Raw genomic sequence first — 23,599 nt, forward strand, 5'->3', positions numbered from 1 at the left:
TCAAAACGATTTTCCATCAATTAAAATGTTATACCCTCCCTAATTTTAAGAACTACAAATACAAGTATATATTTGGATAATAATTACAATGTTTCAATGAATATATATATATAGCAGTTAGAAATTAACAGTAATCGTGTCCTTTCAGAGGTTATCTACAACAAACGAACATTCTAGAGAAAACGTTATTGGCTTTCCAAATGTAACGATGTAGAAATTCAAAATTGACTCATGAACACCGTTACTATGAAGAGCAACAGCCGGTACATGCCGAAAACGGTCGATGCTCATTAAGATTGGTTACGGCGATATATGTCGATATTATTATAAGGCTTGCGGAAGATTATGACCAAAATATATATTTTGCACATGGTGAATAAGATTATACAGTACGTCATTTTTTACATTGACTATTGGAAATCAAGTGATGAAAAAATCAATAAACATAGGAGTTCAAATACTTAACTACTGGAACATTTTTAAACGTATTGAAACAGTTATAAAAGGCATTTGCTTTATTGTCAAACCATCTAACTAGCAGAATACAAAAAATTCAGTCTTTTTATTTGATTTATGTACAGATTTTAAACTGCGTTTACCTTTTATAATATAGGTCATCAGTTTTGATTGAATTGAGTATTGTGAATCAGGTTGTTTCAATGATAATAAGTTATCGAAAATTCAAGCTAAAATGTTAATATCTTCTAAAAAATGTGGCAGTTGCTCTATTTTGCTGAATAGCGTTGTTAACGCTATAAATAATTGAAATTTTCTGGGCAATGATTTGCAAAATGCTGTTCAAATGAGTATCTGCCAATTGATGATTGATGTTTGTTCATAAACATACGTAAAAAGTCAATTGCTTCAATTTATTTGAGTCGACGAACGTTCTTAACGAAAAAAAACACGAAGATGGATTTATTTTCATTTGATCTACCTTGGCAATTTGGCATTGTTCCCCAGTTGCCAGACGCATCGCACATAACATGGCTTACACCTTTGACAATGTAACCGGGATGGCAACTAACTTGACAAGGTTCCTTGTATGCGGCCACCAGACATGATATTTGCCCATTCTTAATGAACGGAAGCGGTTGACATTCGATAGCTGAAAATACAGAATTTAATGCTCATGCGTGTGCACATACAGTTTAAACAACGAGTAACAGCATAAGTGCAAGAGCGCCGAAGACGAACGCCAACGCTGGTATGTTTTTTTAAACCAAATACGGGGCTTGAATCTACACTTCTTAAAATAAGAGTTACTGGCCTTACTACACATGTACTCGTTTAATATGCATACAAAGATTCATATTGTGATATTGAATGATGGTTAAGTTATGACCAAGTGAAAGGTTCTGCATGCTATTCTTCAAGGGATTTAACTTGACACTTATTACAGCTAAGATTATGACCTTAATTCACAATTGCAATTTATAACTAGTCACGTATATACAAAGTTTCATGTGAATATTTAAAACGCTATAGCCAAGTTTAAGCTTTTGCATTACTAAAAGGAGCAAAAACAACCACAGAAAACGTTTTTAGCCAAACGACGCCGACGCCCACGACACCAAGCATGACAATAAATCGACTTATATTTTAACAAAAGGGCGAGCAAAATAGATAGAAGAATACGGCAGAAGATATATTTTATCGTTTTTGGAATTGTAATTTAGATTAGTCTTAAAAACCCATTATAATACCACACTTACGTTTACAATCAAGCGCTTTTGGTGGATACCATTTGCCAGACAGTGTGCACTGTGTCATTGAACGAGTAGATTTATATCCTCCATCACACTTCAAAGCGCAATTCGTACCGAGTATATTACCATTATGAGTATTGTTACAGTCTAGATTGCCGTGTTTCGGCCAAGGCGGATTACCACAGCGGATAACTAAAATGAAATATCACAGAAGCTTTTAAGCAAGAGTTAAATACAAGGAACTTAAATATTCAAAAGGACCCCAAACTCATTCTTCCACGAGCGTTATAACACTTTTTAGTTTCCATTCAGTTAACACTCTTATTCAAAATCAATACATACACCTGTATAACAAACATAGATTTTGAGTGTTAAACCTGTAACTACATTACATTAACTTACTTAATAATGCATTTTTACAAAATATTAATTACTGATAACACGATTGTAACCTTGTATTTAATAACTGAACACGCACAATATTAAATGATTGGTGAGTGCTAAAAGATTAATGTGATTTACTATCGTCTTAAAAAGTCCGTGTTTTCTGCAACTTTATTTCAAATCAAACTCAGTACCCTAAGAACCATTATTTTTGACATGTATTGATCGTTTTTGGTATATTTGAACATTTGTATTTATTGAGTCGAATCTTATTTGGAAATTAGAGTGCATCTTTAAATTTTAAGCAATTGAATACAATGAAATTCATGGCGTCATAATTATAATGACTTCATGAATTCATTGGTGTGCCTTCCAATTTGGAGAAAAAATTAATGAGTTTGCATAGATAAGTTAGAAGAAGTTTTATTCCGGAACCCTATTAGCTCAAAAATAGGTCAACATTACTCACGATTAAAACATTTTAATACATACAAACATTCATTTAAAAGAAAAGTGTGAGTGGTCATAATAGTGTTTGTGTTGACAGTTCAATACATGTGGGATGTACAGTTATAATCTGGCCATATGTGTCAATGAATGATATAATATATATGTTATGTTAGATTGTTATAATGTATCATTTCAGAAAGTTCTAAATTGTTTTCACAATCTAACACTCCAATAACTTTTCAGACTTCCATCAAATGATTACAAGTATACTTTCACTTAATTGTACAATATGTTAAATATATTTATACTACGAAATCGCATGTTTTGGATTTATGTTGTTTTTTTGTTGTTGTTGTTTTTTTTTTTTTGGGGGGGGGGAGGGGAGTACATTGTTTGTTCACTTCTGGGTATTTAATAATCAAAGACACGTGTATTGACATAATAAACAGAATAAAAAACTATATTCATAACTGATTCGTTAGATATGTTATATGGAGATTCTGAGAAAAGCTAACTGTCAAACTTATTATCAACAACATGGATTTTTCAAACCGTACACGAGAAAGGATTCGATAAACTTGGAATCTGCAGACTGCAAATGATAAGATAAGTTTCAACTTACGATATTAAAATTATGAAATGTACTAAAATTTATTATAATTAATAACTTTAAATTTGCAATTAAATGCATTTTCTTTGAGATCATTTAAAGAGGTAAATACAGTTCATTGGTACAAACATTGGTATCAATTATGAGAGCATCTTTGCCATGAGTTTAAAACGACTCTTTGTGGATATGTTTTACTTTCAGTGCCTGTTGTAAGCCATGTCCTGTCTCGTGTAGGTAAGAACATTGTTGAGGGACAAATGTCTAATAAAATCAACATTAACACAAAAACAAAAACAAACACACCGCCATATTCTTAAGTAGCATTATTTGACTTAAACATTTCAATACATTTAAACATACTTGGTCCCGTCAAATAATATTTCTTTATCTCCTGTTTCCGAATTTAATTGTACAAATTACATTTAAATAACAAGTGGTATTCATCCTCTAATTTATTACATGTATATGTATTATACGTATCTTCAATGGCCGAGAGTGTAAGATAGGTGCATTCCGGCCCGAGCGTAGGGTGTTTTGCGGAAACGAGGTTTACCGAGTTTCCGCTAAACACCCTGCGCGAGGGTCGGGATGAACCTATCTTACACGAGCGGCTATGGTAGATGCTTTTTCTCCCACCTCAGTTAAACAAAATTAAGTAAAAATATATTTTTTGCTGGAACTCTATTGTGCTTAGTGAAAATAATTGCGTATGGATATACGATAGCACGTGGTTGTCATAGATATGCGCGTAGTGATCCAGTTAATGTTAATTGTCAAATCGGTCTTTTTAAAAAGTTCTAATGAGAATGAAACATTATTTCCTGAATGGTGCGTGAAAACTGTTTTATGGTGACATTTGAAGCGATAAATAATTAATTAGCGTTCTAAATATTACAATAAGACAAGATTTCCTTGATGCTACTGACGACAGTCTTCAACAAGGGAGGTAGTTACACTCATGTGGTGACCATTAAAAAGGAGTTCCATACGGGCATTTTATCTTCGCCCGTGGGCAAGGTAAGAATATCTAGCATGGTTAAATTATTGGATCTGCTTATCTGAGGTGGGAGAAAAATTTTCTTTCATGTTTTAGTACAATAGACTATATTCCTGTTTCAACATTCAATCCATGCGATGGTACTAACTATATTTTAAGATTAATTGTATATTTGTTTATATTAACATGCTTCAAATAAACTTGTCTCAAAATTTACAATGCTCCTACAAATGAGGCTCTAAAGTAGTTTCCAATTCTAGCATCCAATTTTTTAATTAAGAGTTTCCTCGACCCTCTGTTTGAAGATACTGACAAAGGCATTGACATTAACAACTCTTTGTGCCAACCAATCATCTCGAACACCAAATAAGTGAATACATCTAGGATTGCTTTAAACATCCAGTAGTAACACATTATGCGAAACCCATATGTATTTTCATAATATAACATCTTAAACCAATATTTAACAATAATATATGACCTTATATGCGAAAACCTTTCCCTAACCTTACAAAAAATATTTATATAATATAAGAATTAAATGCAAACGAGGTAAATGTTTACGATTTATCATACAGCCCAAATGATGATATGGATATACTCACCTTTTATTTTAAACCCCAAACTTGACTGCACCGGTAGCCCTTTACTGTCTTTAGCTGAGAAGAACACTGTGTGACTTCCTTCTGAATACATTCCATTGGAGCGAAAAGTCTCAGGAGATGTATTGTACCTTAAAGAGAACACAAATGAGTTTAAAAATCATTGATTGTACGTTTATGCTTAGAATCACCAAATTAATAATGCATATTTAAAACCCGTTGCATCTAGGACATACCTTAATTCCACCCCGTCTTCCTTGTCATAAAATGTTGGCGCAGTCCATGATACGGTCGCAGTTGTTTTTCCACTGTCAGCTACTATCATACCCGTCGAATGAAGTCTTGCCGGTGTTTTAACGTATGGTGGTTCATTTTCTGGCGGGGGATCCTGTTTTCCTAGATATTTACAAAATACCCACTTGTATTATTAATATTGAAGCATTCATCTTTATCATTAAGCAATTAAATACTCGTACAAGTGATAATTATGTCAATATTTTCCAATGCATCAACAACACGATGAAACAACATCATTTCTGGAAATCACGTGTAAATGGTTGGTAAGCAAATGGTACGATATTAAAATATTTAAAAAAATATGTGCAACTTCATGTGACAAATGTGGGGTATGGGTTATATCATATTATCAATCAATTTACCACAGACGAATATACATAGTATGTCCACAACGAATCCAACTGCAGTACCAATGGCTGCACCGATCGGACCAAAAGCTCCCTCCACAGCAAATTCTCCTGTTGTGAATTCATCGAATCTTTTTTGGCGGTGGACCACCACTGCATTTAAACATAAAATAAATATTCATGTTGCTTTAAAAAATAAATAAAACAAAAACAACGCTTCACAGGAATGGCCGTTTTTAGCGGGGTATTTGATGTTGCATTTAAGCCCCGAAATGAATTTCAATCCTTATATTTATATATTTTCTGCACACATTGTAATCCAGATTTTCTCGAAATCATTCAATAAATGCTTAAATTTTATTAACAAAGGGAAACTACTCGTTTATATACCAATGAATGGAACAGCGAAGTACCGCCCCTTTCTAATCTCATCACTTTAATGCATTTTTATCATTATGCAGAAAAAAGTTCTATGTCCCGTTTTTTTTATTAGTCGGCGTCCTTCAAACTGTGGCTTGAACTAAGGGACCAGTTCATATAATGCACTAGAATGATTATGATATTTTCCTGGAATAAATGTAAATTACAGCGTGCTTTAAAAAACTTTTATTAATAACGAAGAAATATTTTTTATATATATATTGGTATTTGAACATATTGAATTTAAATACTAAATTTCCCTCCGATAAGATGAAGGTTACACGGTTCTTTAACCTTTTTCTATATTTTTCTCAATCTCCTACGCAGTAATTTCTCTCAGCGAGCTGCGACTGAGGAAGTTTTAAAAAACTATCAATTAGCCTAATATTTGTTTCAAAATTTCGTTCAAACGAATAAAATCCAGATTATTATCTCATAATGTATAACGTTATTTTATCCCCGTTCAATCATAATCATAACAGTAAAATGTGTTTATAAAACTAATACATTGTCACAGTAGTAACAATAATGTTTTGCGAACAAATGTATAATAAGCATGTTATCATTAAAGTAAATAACAACTTTTGTGATTTTCATGCATGTTTGTTTTATTCTCTTTATCCCCCGCTATGCATCAACTATTTTCTTGTCTTCAATTGATCTTTAAAAATGTAAAAAGGAAATCAGAATTATACGTGTATTTAATGGCAGCCTTCTGTGTAATGATATAAATGAACGTTTTTTTTTAATTTGCATGTTTAAATTGGTATTTGCGATAAATATCATAATCGTTTTGAGTGCAGTTGTTTCTCAAATCTGAAAACCATCCAAGAATATATGTAACACATCGTAATGCATATATATATATTACACAGTTAACGACGACATATTTCAATATTTATAAACTAACCAAAGTCTATCTGTTTGTGAAATGCATTTTAGCACATTTCCGTTAATCGTTATTTTTATATATAGGGAAAAGTTGTGGACTACTTTTGCTAATGTTTTCATTTCCTTATGTGACATTGACATAATAAACACTGTTAATATTACTGTGCGCATGTATACATACTTTTGTATCATAAGTTAAATATGTTTCAAATGTTTGTACTCATTATTTAACTCTCTTACATTACATCCGTTAATTGTTAAAGGTTTATTTTTTTCTTGTATCCCTGACAATACATACAGTTCAAAAAGTAAATTAATCATGGGTTCTTCAGTATATTACTTTATATTAAATGTTCTCATCATCCTTTAAATTTAATAAATATAAACCCCCTTCTTTTTTTTCAAATGCGGGGTTTTTGGTATGACAAAAACATCGACTTCTTAAAATTTCATTACTCAACTGCATATTTGCGTACAGTCAGCTACGCACCTTATATATTTATTTTACAACTCTTATGCTTTTAATTAAGCCACGATTATTCTTTGTAATGAAAGAAATATTGAGAATGTATTGTACATTTTAACGTGAAAATGGTGCAAACAGTAAAAACTTACCTTTATTTCTGTTATCATAGCAACTTCTGTTGTATTCGACATTATCATCATAAACTATACAGGACACTCCAAATGGCATGACACGTGTTCTTTGAATTTCCAAAACATCTCTTGTACACTGATATACCTTCGCATTTGAATCAATTGCACAACCAGCAAAATTCTAAAAGGACATGCATAAGCAAGATGTGAACGTTTTAATACTGAATCTCAACTTTCAAACATTCACATATTTTAAAACTAAATATAAACCATAAATACCTGTGTCTGACTGCAGAGGACTATTTTAAGGCAAATCAATAATGTTACTGAGATGTAGCGAATTAAATTGGTCTGAAAAGAAATTGAACGTTTAGTTATTATAAAGATTTTATAGTTACGATAACAATTCATTTAATCCACATTTAGCAAATCATTAAGTATATGAAAAAAACATCCCCATACATCTTTCATTATGAACCGAACTGTAAATGGAATAACGGGAGAAGGCGAAATGGGAGAAACACCGAATCGCCACAACCCAGTCTGATTGGTCGAATAGATAAGCGGTGCGTACATCTTTGAGTTATCACAACCCTACGCACTGCAGTATGTAAGTGATGGATCGTTACTTCGATAATCTTTCTTAAAGCAAAATAAGAATGCAAAATAGAAATGAAAACATATTTCTTGTGTCCATCTTCTTACTTTTCTGTGAAATCAATTACTGTTGTGCAGATCGAGCTGCAACATGGGATGCTTGTGGCTGCTCTTGGCATGATTGGAAATCTTGGTCATCATGTACCGCAACATGTGGTGGGGGAAAGCAAGAACGGATAAGGTGGGTTCGTTTTAACGATAAACCTGGATGTAATGGATTCGAAGATTGTGCCACAAATGACTCTGGTTGGGACAATAGAATATGCAACGCAAACTGTGAAAATGGCGGAACAATAAAAACCTACGGTTCAACAAGTGCTTATTGCAGGTGCAAAACAGGGACAAAAGGAAAATGTTGCGAGCAAAGTAAGATATAAAGATATGTTAATGTTACTTTCTACGCGGCCTAACTTGTTTTCGAATGATAACCAGTAGTCTTTGTTCATATTTGATATGACAGAGTAATAACCAACTGCCTTGGAAATATAAGCACTATTGCGATCATCATTGCAGTTGTCACATGTGGGTCACCATCAACAATCAGCCACGGCACCTATACTGGTACATCATTTTCCTACAACCGCAAGATAACGTACCATTGCAATAGTGACTACAACATGACTAATCCTTGGAGAGCAGTCCGTACATGCAGTCAATGGGGCTACTGGACGGGATCGCTTCCGACATGTGAATGTAAGATTTATAAAAAATATCTAATGGAAATTAATAATTGTATATTCATATCAACGACATTTGTTTGTTGTTCTATTTTTCACACCTTTATCGTTTTAGATGCAGTTTCTTGCAATAGCAATCCATGCAAAAATGGTGGAATATGTACTAATATGCTTGGAACGTATAGATGCTCATGTTCAAAGGGCTGGACAGGACGAAACTGTGAAACAGGTAAAGGTCAATTTTATTTGCTAATTCATAAATTCACATTAAATTTACTTTCAGCAATGCCATTTTGACAAACAAGTGTTTATATGACATATCGCTCAAAATTTAATGATTTTTATCTCCTCTTTAGAAATAATACAAGTCATATTATAGCTATATCGTTTTACATGTTAGACATCCAGCCTCCAATATATGATCACTGCCCTACAAACAAGGCCATTCTTGTGACAACAATGACAACGAATCAGACGTGGACAGAACCCGTTTTTACCGACCCACACGGATTTGGAATTGAAATATCGAAAAATTACCAAAATAGCTCTTTTGAATTTCCCTGGGGGAAATTTGCAATCCAGTATATTGCAACCAAACCGTCCAATGGAATGACAAAAGAATGCACATTTTGGATTACTGTCACACGTAAATGCTTTATTTGCTACTATTGGAAATTATTCTTTTTTGGTTGTATATTGAACACCCATGTATTAATTTGCATTCATTTAAGTACTATATAGTCACTATAAAAGTAAAATATTTAAAAAAAAAAATGTTTCTAAAACACGTGTTTTCTTTCTAGCACACCAGTGCAAACCTTTGCAAGCCCCAAAACATGGCGCAATAGCATGTAATGGCTGGAAAGAGCAATATGCTCGCGTGTGCAAGTTCTATTGCTATTCTGGCTATGACCTTCCACCTGGTTTCAAACCAGACACTGTTATTAATTGCGGAGCAACCGGGAAGTGGATGCCGTCAAACCCATTTTCGGAATGCATTCTAATGAGTAAGTGTTCGAAAGTGGCCAATACACTTTTCTTACTTTCAATTTACTTACACGACAAAACAATTGTAAATGTATTGCTGAATTTTCTTATGTTGAGTTATTCTTTCTTCAGATCTTCTGCCTTCAGCTCGAGACGTTGTCACACCAAAGTTTAACAACTGTCTTGCAGAGAAGACATCTATTGCCGAAACATATATAAGAGATTTGAAAAGATCACAGTTCAACGCGCTTTGTGTTGATAACCTTGACTTTTGTAATGATAGAAACGTGTCCATTACTTGTGATGTTTAGTCAGCTTTCGAAAATGTAAGCATTGGTCAAAATATACTCTGTAATTAATATGATACCAATTTAAAGAGCCTTGTTTTTTTTCCCTTGCATACTTTAAATATGTTAGATTATCACTATTGCAAGGATTCTCATAGAGTAGGAGACAAATGCATTGAATCCCATTTAAACGCTTATATGAATATATTAAATATTCTCCTTCAAAATAAGAGCATATGAAGCAAACACAATTGGCAATCTTTGGGAAACAAATTAGATATTTTTATCAATATTTCTGGCATCAACGCCTGCAGTTTTGTTATGCTATACATGTAGAAGTAATGTAATGCACCAGTCAATAGTAACCACGCCACAAACCCTAGACCCGGGTATTTTACTTTCCAGACTTTATGCGGGCTTGGCTGGACCGAACGTCAAAGTCTCCGCTATTCTCCGGACCTGGGGGTGGGGGCTGGTTACAATTGTCTGTTGTATAATGTCCGCTGTGATTTCGCTGCATTCTTATTTTATCCAATCGCTTTACTAACGCATATTGTATATTAATATACTTGTCTTACAAAGGGTTAGTTTTCTGTAATTTAAATGTACTCATAACATTGTTCTTGCATTCGGACTAGGAAACATTTTCCTTAATGCAGCTATTTCCTTTTCTTTGAGAGTTTCATAAAAACAATATAATTGTAAGATTTAAATATGGGTGCAACTTATTTAAGTTATAAATTTTGTGTTACCCTCCTGTGTTTATTAAATGATTCATTAAATAATGTGTGTTGGTTATTGTTAAGGTTCCAGCATCATGCAAAAATGATGATGGTTGAACACACAAAAACAAACAAATAGATAGGAAACGGAGAAAGCATCTTGCGTTTCGAGACAGAAATGTATTGATAATTAGAATTGTTTTTATTATTCCACCATCTTTGTGAACCTATTCAGCAAAGGTAGTTAAGCGCATGTGTTTATTGTTTTTCCGTCTCTTTTCCCGACAAAGTGATTACCCATTTAAGGTTATTATAACGCCAGTCTGCCCTTTTAAGAAAGAAGTGAAATCCATCCCAAGCATGGATACGATCAATCAAGTAAGGGGCAAGGAGTTTAGATGTAAAGAAGTTGAACTGTTTTACATACTAGTTCATAAATAGCAAGCATGGATCAATACTGGCATACTGGTTCCATACAAACATACATTTTAATCATATAATTATCTTAATTGATACAGTGTTGAGAATTCAATGAGATCTACGCCCAGTAACCAAAACATTACGAAATCCCTGTTTATAGGCACAAAGGCACCAGTCGAGTGACGCAAGACGTACAAAACAGCAGCGACATGCCAGACATGAATCAAACTACGTTCATAAAAAAATGTCGGGGTTCCAGGCGCGAAAAAGGAGCTCAGATAGTAGATAATATGCGCACAACCTCGCACGTTCCTTATCGTTTGTCAATAATTCTATGCTTAAACAATTGGGCATAATCGAAACAGGTATCAGCTTGAAGACAATGAATAATTTAGTAAAGCAAATGATAAAAGTTGATAAAGTAATTTCAATTTCTCAACGTCTGTAAGTTGCTCAACCAATGTCCGTCGTCCTCCCCAATTAAGTACAATTATAAGTATTGTACAATATATCAACACAAATCACAGGCTTTGGAGACCCTAAAGTGGCTTTCAGCTGTTAACATGGAATTTTGGCGGATAGTTTTCGGCATTATGTTCAAAGAATGTTCGATTGCATAAACGCATGCGGTTAAATTTGCGCCGTTAGAAGTAAATCGCCGCCATCATCGCTATTCTTTCTTCTATTCAAACAATCAAAATAGTTTTAATGGAAACAGCTTGGATATAACTGTTAACGTCAACATTTGAATACTATTGAATGAACATAAACATGAGCAATAGAAATCCCGTTTAAAACAGTTTTAAGTCCATCCAGAGGAAAGAAGTCAAGCGACACACCTGCTTGTGACAAAGTATTTCTTTGAAGTATCAAGAAGACGAGGGATAAATTGTAGTAGTTCGCTGCAGATAATTTTGACAAAATCCAAGATGGCCGCCAGTCAAGAAGGTAGAAAGCTTATTCAACAACTCAATCATGAATAATGTGAAAAACGTCGTAGTTTACAACCTCTGATTACTGCAGAATTGTTTTTCCTACGTTTACCTAAAAAATTACTGAACTTTTCGGACGTAATGAAAAGGCATTCCTGATTTGAGCCTGTATAATAGTATACATAATGGAACTATATAACCATTGCCGAGAAACGTCGCATCTGATTTTTAATTCACGCATTAACTTCAAATTGAAATATTTATATTCGCCTAGTCCTTTGTAAAGGTAAAACTTGACGTAAAAATCGCAAGGGATTATGACGTCATTTTATATTTCAATATTGCGCTCGGATTGGATTAGCGCGACGTCAAATAACCAATGCTTTACGACGTTACAGATATCAGCTATTCTTTTGTACAAATGAATATTGTCGGTTACATTTCTTTAAGAACAAATACTCTGATGCAGAATATATTGCTTTTTTAGCGCGATTAATTTCGTTTCCAAAAAATATTATTAAACAACATAAACAAAAGGAATACATCATACACTTAAAGGAAACACATATTATTACGTATGAAAGACACAACTGACTTAGTACCTATTTTCGAATATCTTCGAAATTTCATGATTGAGTGAACGCCATTTTCGCCAAATAAAAGATTTAAGAATAAGTATTCTTGTTTAAAAGTGAGGTTGAAATATTAAAATGTATGCATGCACAGTGATGAACCTCTGCTGAAGATACACGGCCGAGTTCCAGGATAGATCCCCGGACTTGGCGCATATTTAGCTAAGCCTGTGATGTTTGATGCACAAGGTTTGGCCGTGACTAGTTTCCAAAGCATGAGTGTTGTGGTGAGTTTAGAGGCTCCCAATGGTTATATATAGTGCGGTTGGTAATGTGTGACACGAAAGTAATTCACACAAGTCATAGAGTATATAAGAAACCCGGGCCGGTAAGCTCAATTGGTAGAGCGTTTGACAAGCAAGCTACAGTCCCTTGTGTGATGTACGGAATGGCCGCGTACGTTTCTGATTCTGTAACAAATGATATTATTTTTAATAAGTTAAGGAGGAGTTGTACGATGGTGTTTTTTGAAACCATTTTTAAACTGACATCATAATGTTCAAGGGGGACATCACTTAAGCAATTTGTTTTAAAAGAAAAATGCAAAAACAATACACAAAACGCATCAATTATGTATCGAACCGTCTCCGTGGCCTAGTGGTTAATGCGTCCACCTACGAAGCGGGAGGTCGAAGGGTCGAATTTCACACGGGGCTTGTTCTTACATAGTAGGTTGCCGACCCAGCAGCTAGTTAAACAAGGGGTATCGATTGTTCTCTGCCAAGAGCCTGGCATGTAGGATAGGTTGGATGTTTAAGAATGTAGGTGTCTCATACGATGGCTCTTAACTGACATGGTACACGATATTAAAATGGACTGTATGTCAATATTTGAACAATTTAATGAAATGAGACGTCGTTAACGAAAAGGATTCATGTGAATGAATACACTATAAAGTCACAAAAATAAAATAGCTCAAGTGATATGAGTACCCAACCAACACACACACACACACACACACACACACGCACACGCACACGCACACGCACACGCACGCACACGCACACGCACACACACACACACACACGCGTACACACATACATATACATATATTCAAATTTCTCTTAAAGTCATTTTTTGTCAAAACTATTTAAAAAGGAATAAGGTTGTCTGCATACGAGGCACGATATTTTGATCACGTTTTCTTCAACATGACTCATGATGTAAATGTATACTAAATATGTTGTGAGAATTATTAATACAATCCTGATAAGACTTCCGAAGTATAAGCCTTTATTGCACGAATAAAGTTATTGCAAAAGATAACATTACAAATATGTAGTTGTTTGCAAATCAGGGAGGTTGAGAAAGGGCTTCGTGTTATTATTTTTAAGTAAACATGCAAGTAAACATTTTAGATGGACTTTTTAAAATATTGCCTTAAACACCGTGGGATTTTCATTTCACTTACGATAAATTTCCTTGTTCGTGACATTTTCCTGAAAGCTATTGAAACACTCCATGTAAGTTGTATAAATGAAGACTCTTTAGAGTGATTTGCGAGTTATACTTGAAGCTGAGGAGTAGTTTATAATTGCTGAACTTGAGTCTTAATAGCTGGACCCCTTAAAGATAAAGAAACATCTTGTGTATTTATGCTTTCCCCTTCCTTAATAGATAAACGTTCGGACATAACAACTCAAGTACAACAAGGACATACTTGAATACACGCCATGATAGATCTGTCATTCATTTTACATTCAACTTGAAAAATTTCATTTAAAAATTGCAATGCTGAAACAATATCAACATCATCCTCCTCATCATCATCATCATAATCTTCATCATCATCATCATCATGATATCATCATCATCATCATCATCATCATCATCATCATCATCATCATCATCATCATCATCATCATCATCATCATCATAATCTTCATCATCATCATCATCATCATCATCATCATCATCATCATCATCATCATCATCATCAATACCATTACCATCATCATCATCATCATCATCATCATCATCATCATCATCATCATCATCAGCAACAGCAGTAGCAGCAGCAGCAGCAACAGCTACAGCAGCATCAACATCATGCTACTTTTTATCAAATATTAAACAAGGCAGTAGGATAGTAATAATCGGACTTTAAGTGAGAATCCTATGCATCCTAGCTTTCATAAAATGGTATCGCTCATGTGAGAAAGGCACAACCAGAGGTAAAAAACTAAATTTCTTGTTATTGCTTTTGTGTTTAGTAACTGGTAAAATAAAGTTCTTGAACTTAAAGAAGAAAACAAATTCTTCAATAAAAGAAAAACAAAATTGTATTTTAAGCAACAACATGTATAATGAGCTTATATAGTTGAAAATGTAACAACAAATACCCTAATCAGGTTGGAACCATGGAGCTTTGGAAAAAAATGTATTAGATGTAACCTGCCTCGTCATATTTCTTCTTTAAACGGTTAGACTGTGTTACGTTTAAATAAATTCTTGTCGCAGTTTGGGTCAATATTTGAATATATAAACACTAGTTCATTTGTTGTTTTACCTGCAAATATACTTAAGTTAAGTATTAAAATAATGCATGAAATAGTAATTGCTTAAAATAACAATTCCAGTTTCTATTGACTGTAACCTTACATTAAGCAGAAACAATCATGACATAATGAAATGGTATGCTACTATTACAAAACTTCATTAACTTAATGATAAATTGTATTTCTGTCGAGTTTGTGTATAACAGACGTATCTATTTTAAGTTCGACTCGTTAAAATATAAGGTATCTCAGTTTAAATCTGAATATAATTAATCTAAATGCATTTCATAAAAAAATCATAGTGGAATGCAACGAAACCTTGTTAATCTACGTAGTTTGTCTAGATCTAGACGGCACCCTTCGTTGATTTGGGGATTTGGTTTAAACAATATTTATTTCATAAAATACATTTTGAGGAATACACAAGGTTAGAGCATAATCAATAATAAAAGGTTTTCTAACATAGTAGTACAGGCAAAGTGAGCAAGTGATATATGCACATAACAAAATATTCACGACAGAATTGAGAAAAAAACTTATAAGCTTATACTGTGCCTCGTTTCTGTCACACTTAAAGCTGCTTGTTATGGTGTAAATGTTGTTATGATGTTTATGTTTTCGGTACCGTTATAATTTGATAGATAAGATGAAAGGTGAATGACAAATGAAGGAATTTGCAAAATGCGTTGGTATTTGGAATAGAAGTAAGAGAGATAGAAGCGTCAAGAAGCGGGAAGACGGGACAGGGCATGTACAGGTCAGATCAGTTGTAGAATCTGGTTTGTTCTTATTATCCTAAGTAGATCAAAAGCGTTTAGATTGGCCAATGTAGTGTTGAACGTGATTGAATATTGTTGAGTTGGTCAAGTCAGTAGTACTTGAAGTGACATAGGCACAATAGTAGACAGATGTTCGAGTAGATGATGCCTTTGTGCACGATAAAGGGGACGGGTGAGAAAGAAATGGTAGGTGTCCTCGATTTCACCACATTGACAATTTGGACTTTTGATAATATTTTTAGATTTCACCACATTGACAATTTGGACTATTGATAATATTTTTAGAGAACAAATGTTCATTAAGATTACTACAATGCATCCGCAGCATGTATGAGGATCCATTTGCGATCGCCTTCATAATAGAAATTTGGAACAGTTTTATTTATTCTTGCTAAGATTATTTAAAAGAGAGCAGGGATGTCGAAGAACGAACAGTTTCCGGAAGTGCATTCCATAAGGATATTTTGGTTGGAAGAAACGAATTGAATAACACCTGAGTTTTACAAGGAATATTACGCAGGTTCACATAATTCCGAAGATTGTTCGAGCTTGTATCACCAACTCGCGATGGAATAAGTGTAGTGAGATAGGCTGGAGTAAGAGAATGAAACATCTTGTAAAAAAGAGTGAGTTTGTGTTTACGTCTTCTCTCCTTCAGAGATTCAAGTCTTGTTTCTATATAAAGATTTGAAATGGAGACAAGTCGCGTTGCTCCGGAAATTATTCGCGCTGCCTCATGCTGAACCTTTTCTAGGTCCTCTGCTTCAGCTTGCGTTTGATTATCCCAAACTACATCTGCGTATTCCAACAGTGGCCGAATAAATGTTTAATATAGCACTTCTAGCGATTTGCGATCAAGGACGTATTTAAATGTAAATACGTTGCCATGCCTTGGTTTTGACGGAGTTGATATGCTCATGCCATGAGCAGTTATTGGCAAGTGTCACGCCGAGATGTTTATGAGTAGTAACTTCCGCTATTTGAATATTATCCATATAAATTGGTGGATGTGCCTGTCTGTTTGTTTTTCGAGATATTAAAACCGATTCGGTTTTCGCCGGGTTGAATGATACAAGCCACCTTTCTGCCTACAAATGGATTTTGTTCATGTCATCATTTAGTTGCTGAGCTGCAGACAAAGGATCATCGACAATACTATACAAGGTAGTATCATCTGCGAAAAGACGTATGGGTGATTTTATTTCCCGTACGATATCATTCATAAAGACAAGAAAGAGTAGGGGACCAAGAATTGAACCCTGTGGTACGCCAGCAGATATTGAAACCGTATCTGACATAGTACCAGATAGGACAACCCTCTGTTTTCTTTCACTGAGATAATCAGTAAGCCATAATAAAAGGGAACCGGAAATACCACTTTCACGAAGCTTGAAAAGTAGACCTTCTTGCCATACACGATCAAAGGCTTTTGAGATGTCACAGAATACTGCCCTTACTTCTTTACCCTCGTCTAGTGCAAGACAGAAGGAGTAATTGATAGATACAAGCTGATCTACAGTGGAGTCATTTGGAACAAACCCTGACTGAATTGGGGTTAAGAAGTCATTTTGACGGAGGAAGTTGAACATGTATTTATGCAAACTTTTGTATAGAACCTTACTTATAACACTCAAGAGGGATATTGGACGATAATTACCAACAGCTTGGGGATCTGATTTCTTAAAAATCGCACAGACATGAGCCAGTTTCCACTGGTTGGGTACTTTACCAGAACGAAGAGAGTAATTAAAAAGATCGCGAAGGGGCTTTGAAATTTCGGTGGCTATTTCCCTTAGTACAAAGCTATTAACAGAGTCGGGTCCTGTTGCCTTTCCAGATTTTTGTACCTTAATTGAATCTATAACATCTTGATGGGAAATATCAAAATCTTGCAAGAATGGGACATCAGAGACAATAGGAAGAGGTCTGTTAGGAACATTCAGAAGGCTCTGAGATTGGAAAAAGTTATTCAAAAGATTTGCCTTGTCAATGTTAGATTCGTATACGATGCCATCGTGGATGAGAAGGGGAATGGGTTTGGAAGCCGGCGTAGCACTAGTAAAATGATTGATAGTTTTCCAAAAATCGGACGAGGGCAAGGTATTTCCCTGAAGTTTTGAGGCAAGCTTTTCATAATGTGATTGTTTGGCAGTTTTTATGATATGGTTAGCATGATTGCGAATAGTCCTGTAAGCTTGCCAGTGATTTTATATAGTTTGAGCGTCTGGCCCTTTTGTATGCTCTTCGTCTCTGGCGGAGTAATTTACGAATTTCATTATGAAACCACGGGGGGTCCTGAGTGCGGATCGTTATAGACTTTGACGGTATACATAGTTCACAAAATACCATAAGTTGATTGGTAATTTTTTAGCGTAAATATCAATATTCGTGTGAAAACATGCATTCCAGTCAAAAGATGACACAAGTGTTCTGAGTTTGGCGTAGTCCTCTTGTGAAAACTTCCATACTTTCGTTTAAATGTTGATCCGACCGTTTTTTTGAATTTTAATGCAAAAAATAGGGCAGTGGTAACGAACTAGCTGGTCCAGAAAAGGCTCACCTACACCACATTTTAGTACAATATCTGGTGATGAAACTAAGAATAAGTCGAGAAGGGATTCCAACGTTTCAGTAAAATAAGTAGCGTCATGGATGACTTGTGACAGATTCAATTGCTGACATAATGACTCAATCTTTTGTCCAGATAATGATTTATTCATATCCAGGTTAATATCTCCCGTAATGACTATATCTTTTATACTAGCATCAACCGCCAGTGACATTGAGTTGGTAATGGATTCCAGAACATATGAAGTGGAATTAGGAGGTCTATTAAACGTACCAAGAAAAAAACGTTTTGTTTTCATGCGTAATTTAAGCCAAAGACACTCTACATCGTTTACTTCTAGATCACGTCGCTCTAATACAAATATGTCGGATTTAATATAGACTAAGACACCTCCATGGGGGTCTATCTCTTCTAAAAGGAGTATGGAAGGCAGGAAATATGATCTCAGATGTTTCAATGTTAGGTGTGAGCCATGTTTCAGTAAAGGCTAGGATATCAAAGTTATGCAGGTCAGCATATAAAATGTCTTTATTTCCGTAAAAGCTCTGCACATTGTAATGTACTATACTTAAGCTACCATTACTCGCAGTAAAAGCTTCAGAAGAGGAGGTAGACAGTGATGATGAAGGACAAGGATTTTCATGAACATCACCAGAAAGAATTAGAAGCATAGACAACCAACAAATTAATTCAAAATGTGTTAAATGTTTAAAACCTTTGGATTGAGCTTGAAAATAGCAGAACGAACCGACCCTCATTCGATATGTGCCTATTTCAATAGACATTTATAATGGTGTTAACCGGGGTCATAAAGCTGTATGAATGAGGGATATCTACCAACTGACTGTACTGTACTACGGAGATAAAGGGAAAAGAGAGAGAAAGTAAGAGGAAAGAATGTATGGAGGAAGTACCTGAGTAACATAACAAGTGCTTGTAAATAGGTAGTTCCCTTTAATAAGTAGGGTTTGGGTACATTTTGTCAATAAATGCGCGAGTGGGAAAATCATATTACGCACTTTTGTGCAGAATTAGTTACAGGATGTGTTATTATAAAATGCGAGTAGCGTTTGAAAAGCTATATACACAGTAGTGTTAGAGAAACGACATCTTCATAAGTATATCTCATGTATGTAATGTGTTTGAGGACATGATAGCAATGAAACGACTTTTCCTACCAGTATATACGTTATAATTTTTAAAGGGCAGCTACCGCAGAACTCTGCGGGATTTGCTTTACTGTTCATCATCACTGGGAACAGTTGTATCCGTCGTTCGTCGACTTCGGGCGGAAATTGCTCATTGATGTAATAACCCGAATGTTTCATATTTAGTTTGTTGTCAGCATTACGGATTCATTCGTGATCACTTATATCGTTGAAACTAAGCCATCATTGGTCTGTGCTGTGCATTTCTGGATGGGCATCCTATCCTATGTACTCTGTGATAATGTATGTCATTTTTTTTTATCTTCATTGTACTTATTGTTTTGTATTTATATCAGTGGTCGTTAGAAGATATTGTGTACGGAATTTACGGAGCGCTTTTCCATGGATTCATGTGTTTGAATTAGGTTCAGGGTCAATGTAATAGTTTTCGGGTATTCCCAAAAATACAAAATTGTCCCGCATACTCCTATATTTTGAGTCAAGGATTAATTCGGCTTTTGAAGAGTTTTGAGAAACCCTATTTGTTAAAATGTGTGAGGGTGTTAAAGTTATTAACGCCAACTATTTCAGAAGTATGCGCATGTTGATATTTATGAAATGTTTTTTAAAAAGAGAAGGCGATTGTTATTTTCATACGGAGTGATTATCGAAAAAAATAAAGGTTGAAATTTAAGTGACAACATTGTCGTCTTTTGCACAATCTTAGTTTCCCAAATAATAGTTTTAACACAACCGCTCTACATGCTATTGCGCAATACTGGATTCCCATCAAAGCAGTTTGTCATTGACCGTTTTGTGAGTGGTTATTCTGACCACCGACCAGTCTTGAGTAGTATTAATCTTTGGTTTCAAAGGACAAGTGGGTATATTCGGGAACCACTTAAAAGCGGATCCAGATGGGTTTCCTTATTCTTTGAATCCAAATATTCATACTACTCTTCTTCACCCATTCATCTATATATTATCTGGAATTTCAAGCGAACTAAGAAGGGATTGTTGAGGAAACATGTTTCTTTGGAGTTCTGTTTAAGATTGCCATTGTGAAGAAAGTGTTAAATGGACTGGTTTCTATAGGTTAATTGAAGGGTAGGGCAATGAATGCAAGTTCCCTATACATTAAAACAGTTTCAGAGAACTGGACTGTCAGGACATGACTAATGCAACACCGTATGTAATCATTGCATTACAATTCTGTGATATTTCGGTTTTAGTATGTCCTTTAGCTTGTGCAACTGTGTATAACGTTTCACAACACTTAATAATCTTGTCATAAAGGGACGCACTGCAATGAAAAGTTAGTCATATATCTTTACAATAGCTTTAAAGTTATTTAAATTGTATCCACGCTGGTCAATGAAATATTCAAACATACCTCAAATAACTATATTTAAATGTTCAAAACCCCAGACTTCACTTCCATACAAAACTAGGGACAATTATTGAATCAACTATTAAAGTGTAATAATGGGAGACTGTAAATCCTTCGACATTAATGTATTACAGAGAACATGGCTCTTGTAGCCTGTTTCGCAAGCCATGCTATGGTTACGGAAACTTCAACGATTTGTTTTATAAAAAGTTAAAATACAGCATTATTTGATTTAAGTTCTAAAAGTAAAACAACTTTTGTTTAAACTCCATTAACATTTTGAGACCCCACATACAGCAATAATGATACATTGCGTTTAGTGATCTTCCTTATTCTACTTGACTGCAAATAACAAAAGAACATTATTCACATCAAATTCATCGTTACTACTGAAAATAAAGGTATACTCAGGCATAGCAGCTAAGCTTTCGAACTTTGTTGACATAAACTGAGATAGATCGTTCAGAAATATTGAGTACAAGATATGCTACAAGTACCCCCTGACGTACACCGGTATGACTACTTAAGAAGTTGAATGTGGGTTAAGAGAACGTTAAGAAAATAAATCACTAGTTTAACATATAACATAGATATTCTTTATATGTTATATGTTGCCGTACCTCTTATCCGCAATAATAGAGGCATTCAAACGATGCATGAGCGCGCAACTGTTCACAAAGCAAAAACATGCGATTTGCTTGAACGCAAAATAATGAACGTGCGATACTGATCATTGAAAACTTCCGCACGCTGTTTGGTCACATTCTGATGGAACTTTGGTGTCCGGCATTCACGCGCTCAAAATGTGTTGTGAAATGATAATTACTGGTTCTATCACATTAACGTCTGTTGTTTAATATGACTTCTTTTAATAGAAAGTAGTTTTAAATATGCACTTTTTAGCTTTAAAATGACTCAAGGGCTTTAATAAAACAAACAAATGATAGTTATCAAAGTTTATAAATTTGCGAAATATGCATGTTGGGCATACATGTATGATTATTTTATTATTTTGATCATCGAAAAAGAACTGATGGCAGAAAAAGTAATGATATTCTAATCCAAAACAAATATCACCTACTAGTTAAAATCCCGACAAGTGATTTAAAAGAAGAGGCATAGGTCGAAATCAATTACAAGTTTTGTAAGTTTTGGACAATATCTTTAAACGTCCTCCTCGCTTTGAATTCATTTAGTTTCCTTTACCCATGTCGCGTTTTGCACATTTTAATAATGTTATAGTTAAGAGTTCTACCATCCCGATCTTTCATTGATTCTGTTTTAAGTACATATACACATATACACAATATGTGTCATTTAATTTAAATAAATGATACTTTTCGCTTTTGATGCAGTTCCTATTAAGACTACTCTGTTTTTATCTTAACACATACTTTCAAAGAGAATATTTTCAAAAATAGTATAGGAAAATAGTGTGCTGGGTAACTCATTTTGACATGCTTTAAAAACTACTTCTAACGAAGATAAATAATTCATTTTTAAATCATATTAAAGAAAACAGATTGAATACTTTTTGGCTCAGTAGCCGAACGTTTAAACATAAGCCCCGTTTAATGGCACGGTTTAAACGCAAATACATAGAACACAAAAAAATCACAAACAAGAAACATGAAACGACTGCACAAAACTCCACAAACAGCCAGTGCACATATACTATATAAAACCACTAGGTATGTTTATCAAGGATTGTTAGGTAATGCCTTGGAACGGTCAGTAATATATAAATCTATTGGGATTTAACCAGTTTACGTGCACAAACCTCATTCTTATCCAAACAATCCTGAATAAGAGAAAAAACGTAAAAGGTCAATCTTATCAAAGTATGCATTATCTCAAGGAAAGTTAATAATAAAACAATAATAGACTAATAGGTAAACCCCTAGTGTTTCAATGATTAGAGATCCCAACTCTATCTGCAGACGAAGGAATACAATTTAGAGCACCTAATGCAAAAACTTTTAAAGATACAATGCAGTCATTGTTTGAAACTATGGGCATCACACACAGTCCGCCTTATAAAATAAAAGGTTTTAAACTGTGGGATAATTGAGTTTCATAATAAAAAGCATCATTGTACTTAAACTGGGAACAAACAAAGAAAACATTTAAAAAAATAAAAGCGACATATATTAGCTTATCTTTTCTTCCAAATGATTACCTATGTAAAAGTTTTGAAGAAAATGACGTCACATGCCAAAACATTCCGAGCCAGTCGTAGTCGGTTTAAAGATAACATGATTCTGCAAAATTTTCATAAAATCAAATACTCTTGTAGACAATTAACTTACCCTTTCCCCCAAAAACTGCATTGCAAATGTAATGGCATTGAAATATACAAAATAACAGTGCTAAACGATAATTACTTTTTACCTTTTTATCATTGTTTTGTAATAAATCTCAATATAACAAGACATATGTACAGATTGTTTTTTAAACACTTTGTAGGAAATTAATTAAATCTTTAAAATCTGTTTCACTATTCTGGTCTGTTTAGCCATTTGTTTCCATTGTAGATGTTGTTTATCCCTCAGAAAAGGTGTTTTTTAAAGCTAATTTTACTTCATTTCACACCCATG

General features: G+C 34.3%; 2 protein-coding genes across 2 annotated transcripts in view; one reads left to right on the forward strand and one right to left on the reverse strand.

Moving 5' to 3' along the window:
* The window catches only part of LOC128230031 (sushi, von Willebrand factor type A, EGF and pentraxin domain-containing protein 1-like), a 30,393-nt gene extending 22,744 nt beyond the window's left edge, over window positions 1-7,649 (reverse strand). The window contains exons 1-7 of the mRNA XM_052942015.1: window positions 7,584-7,649; window positions 7,323-7,485; window positions 5,412-5,549; window positions 4,989-5,148; window positions 4,756-4,883; window positions 1,716-1,901; window positions 938-1,108 (exon numbers count right to left, since the gene is read on the reverse strand). Coding sequence (XP_052797975.1) covers window positions 938-1,108; window positions 1,716-1,901; window positions 4,756-4,883; window positions 4,989-5,148; window positions 5,412-5,549; window positions 7,323-7,401 — 862 coding nt within the window. The 5' untranslated portion in view covers window positions 7,402-7,485; window positions 7,584-7,649. The remainder of the gene's footprint in view (window positions 1-937; window positions 1,109-1,715; window positions 1,902-4,755; window positions 4,884-4,988; window positions 5,149-5,411; window positions 5,550-7,322; window positions 7,486-7,583) is intronic.
* Window positions 7,650-7,878: 229 nt separating this feature from the next.
* Window positions 7,879-10,699, forward strand: LOC128230095 (sushi, von Willebrand factor type A, EGF and pentraxin domain-containing protein 1-like). The gene is made up of 6 exons (XM_052942109.1): window positions 7,879-8,327; window positions 8,475-8,654; window positions 8,754-8,867; window positions 9,039-9,284; window positions 9,442-9,645; window positions 9,758-10,699. Exons 1-6 carry the CDS (start codon window positions 7,964-7,966, stop codon window positions 9,934-9,936), a joined length of 1,287 nt encoding a protein of 428 aa, XP_052798069.1. The 5' UTR covers window positions 7,879-7,963; the 3' UTR covers window positions 9,937-10,699.
* The last annotated feature ends 12,900 nt before the right edge of the window (window positions 10,700-23,599 follow it).

This window comes from Mya arenaria, chromosome 1, assembly GCF_026914265.1.
Source record: "Mya arenaria isolate MELC-2E11 chromosome 1, ASM2691426v1".
NCBI classification, from domain to species: Eukaryota; Metazoa; Mollusca; class Bivalvia; order Myida; family Myidae; genus Mya; species Mya arenaria.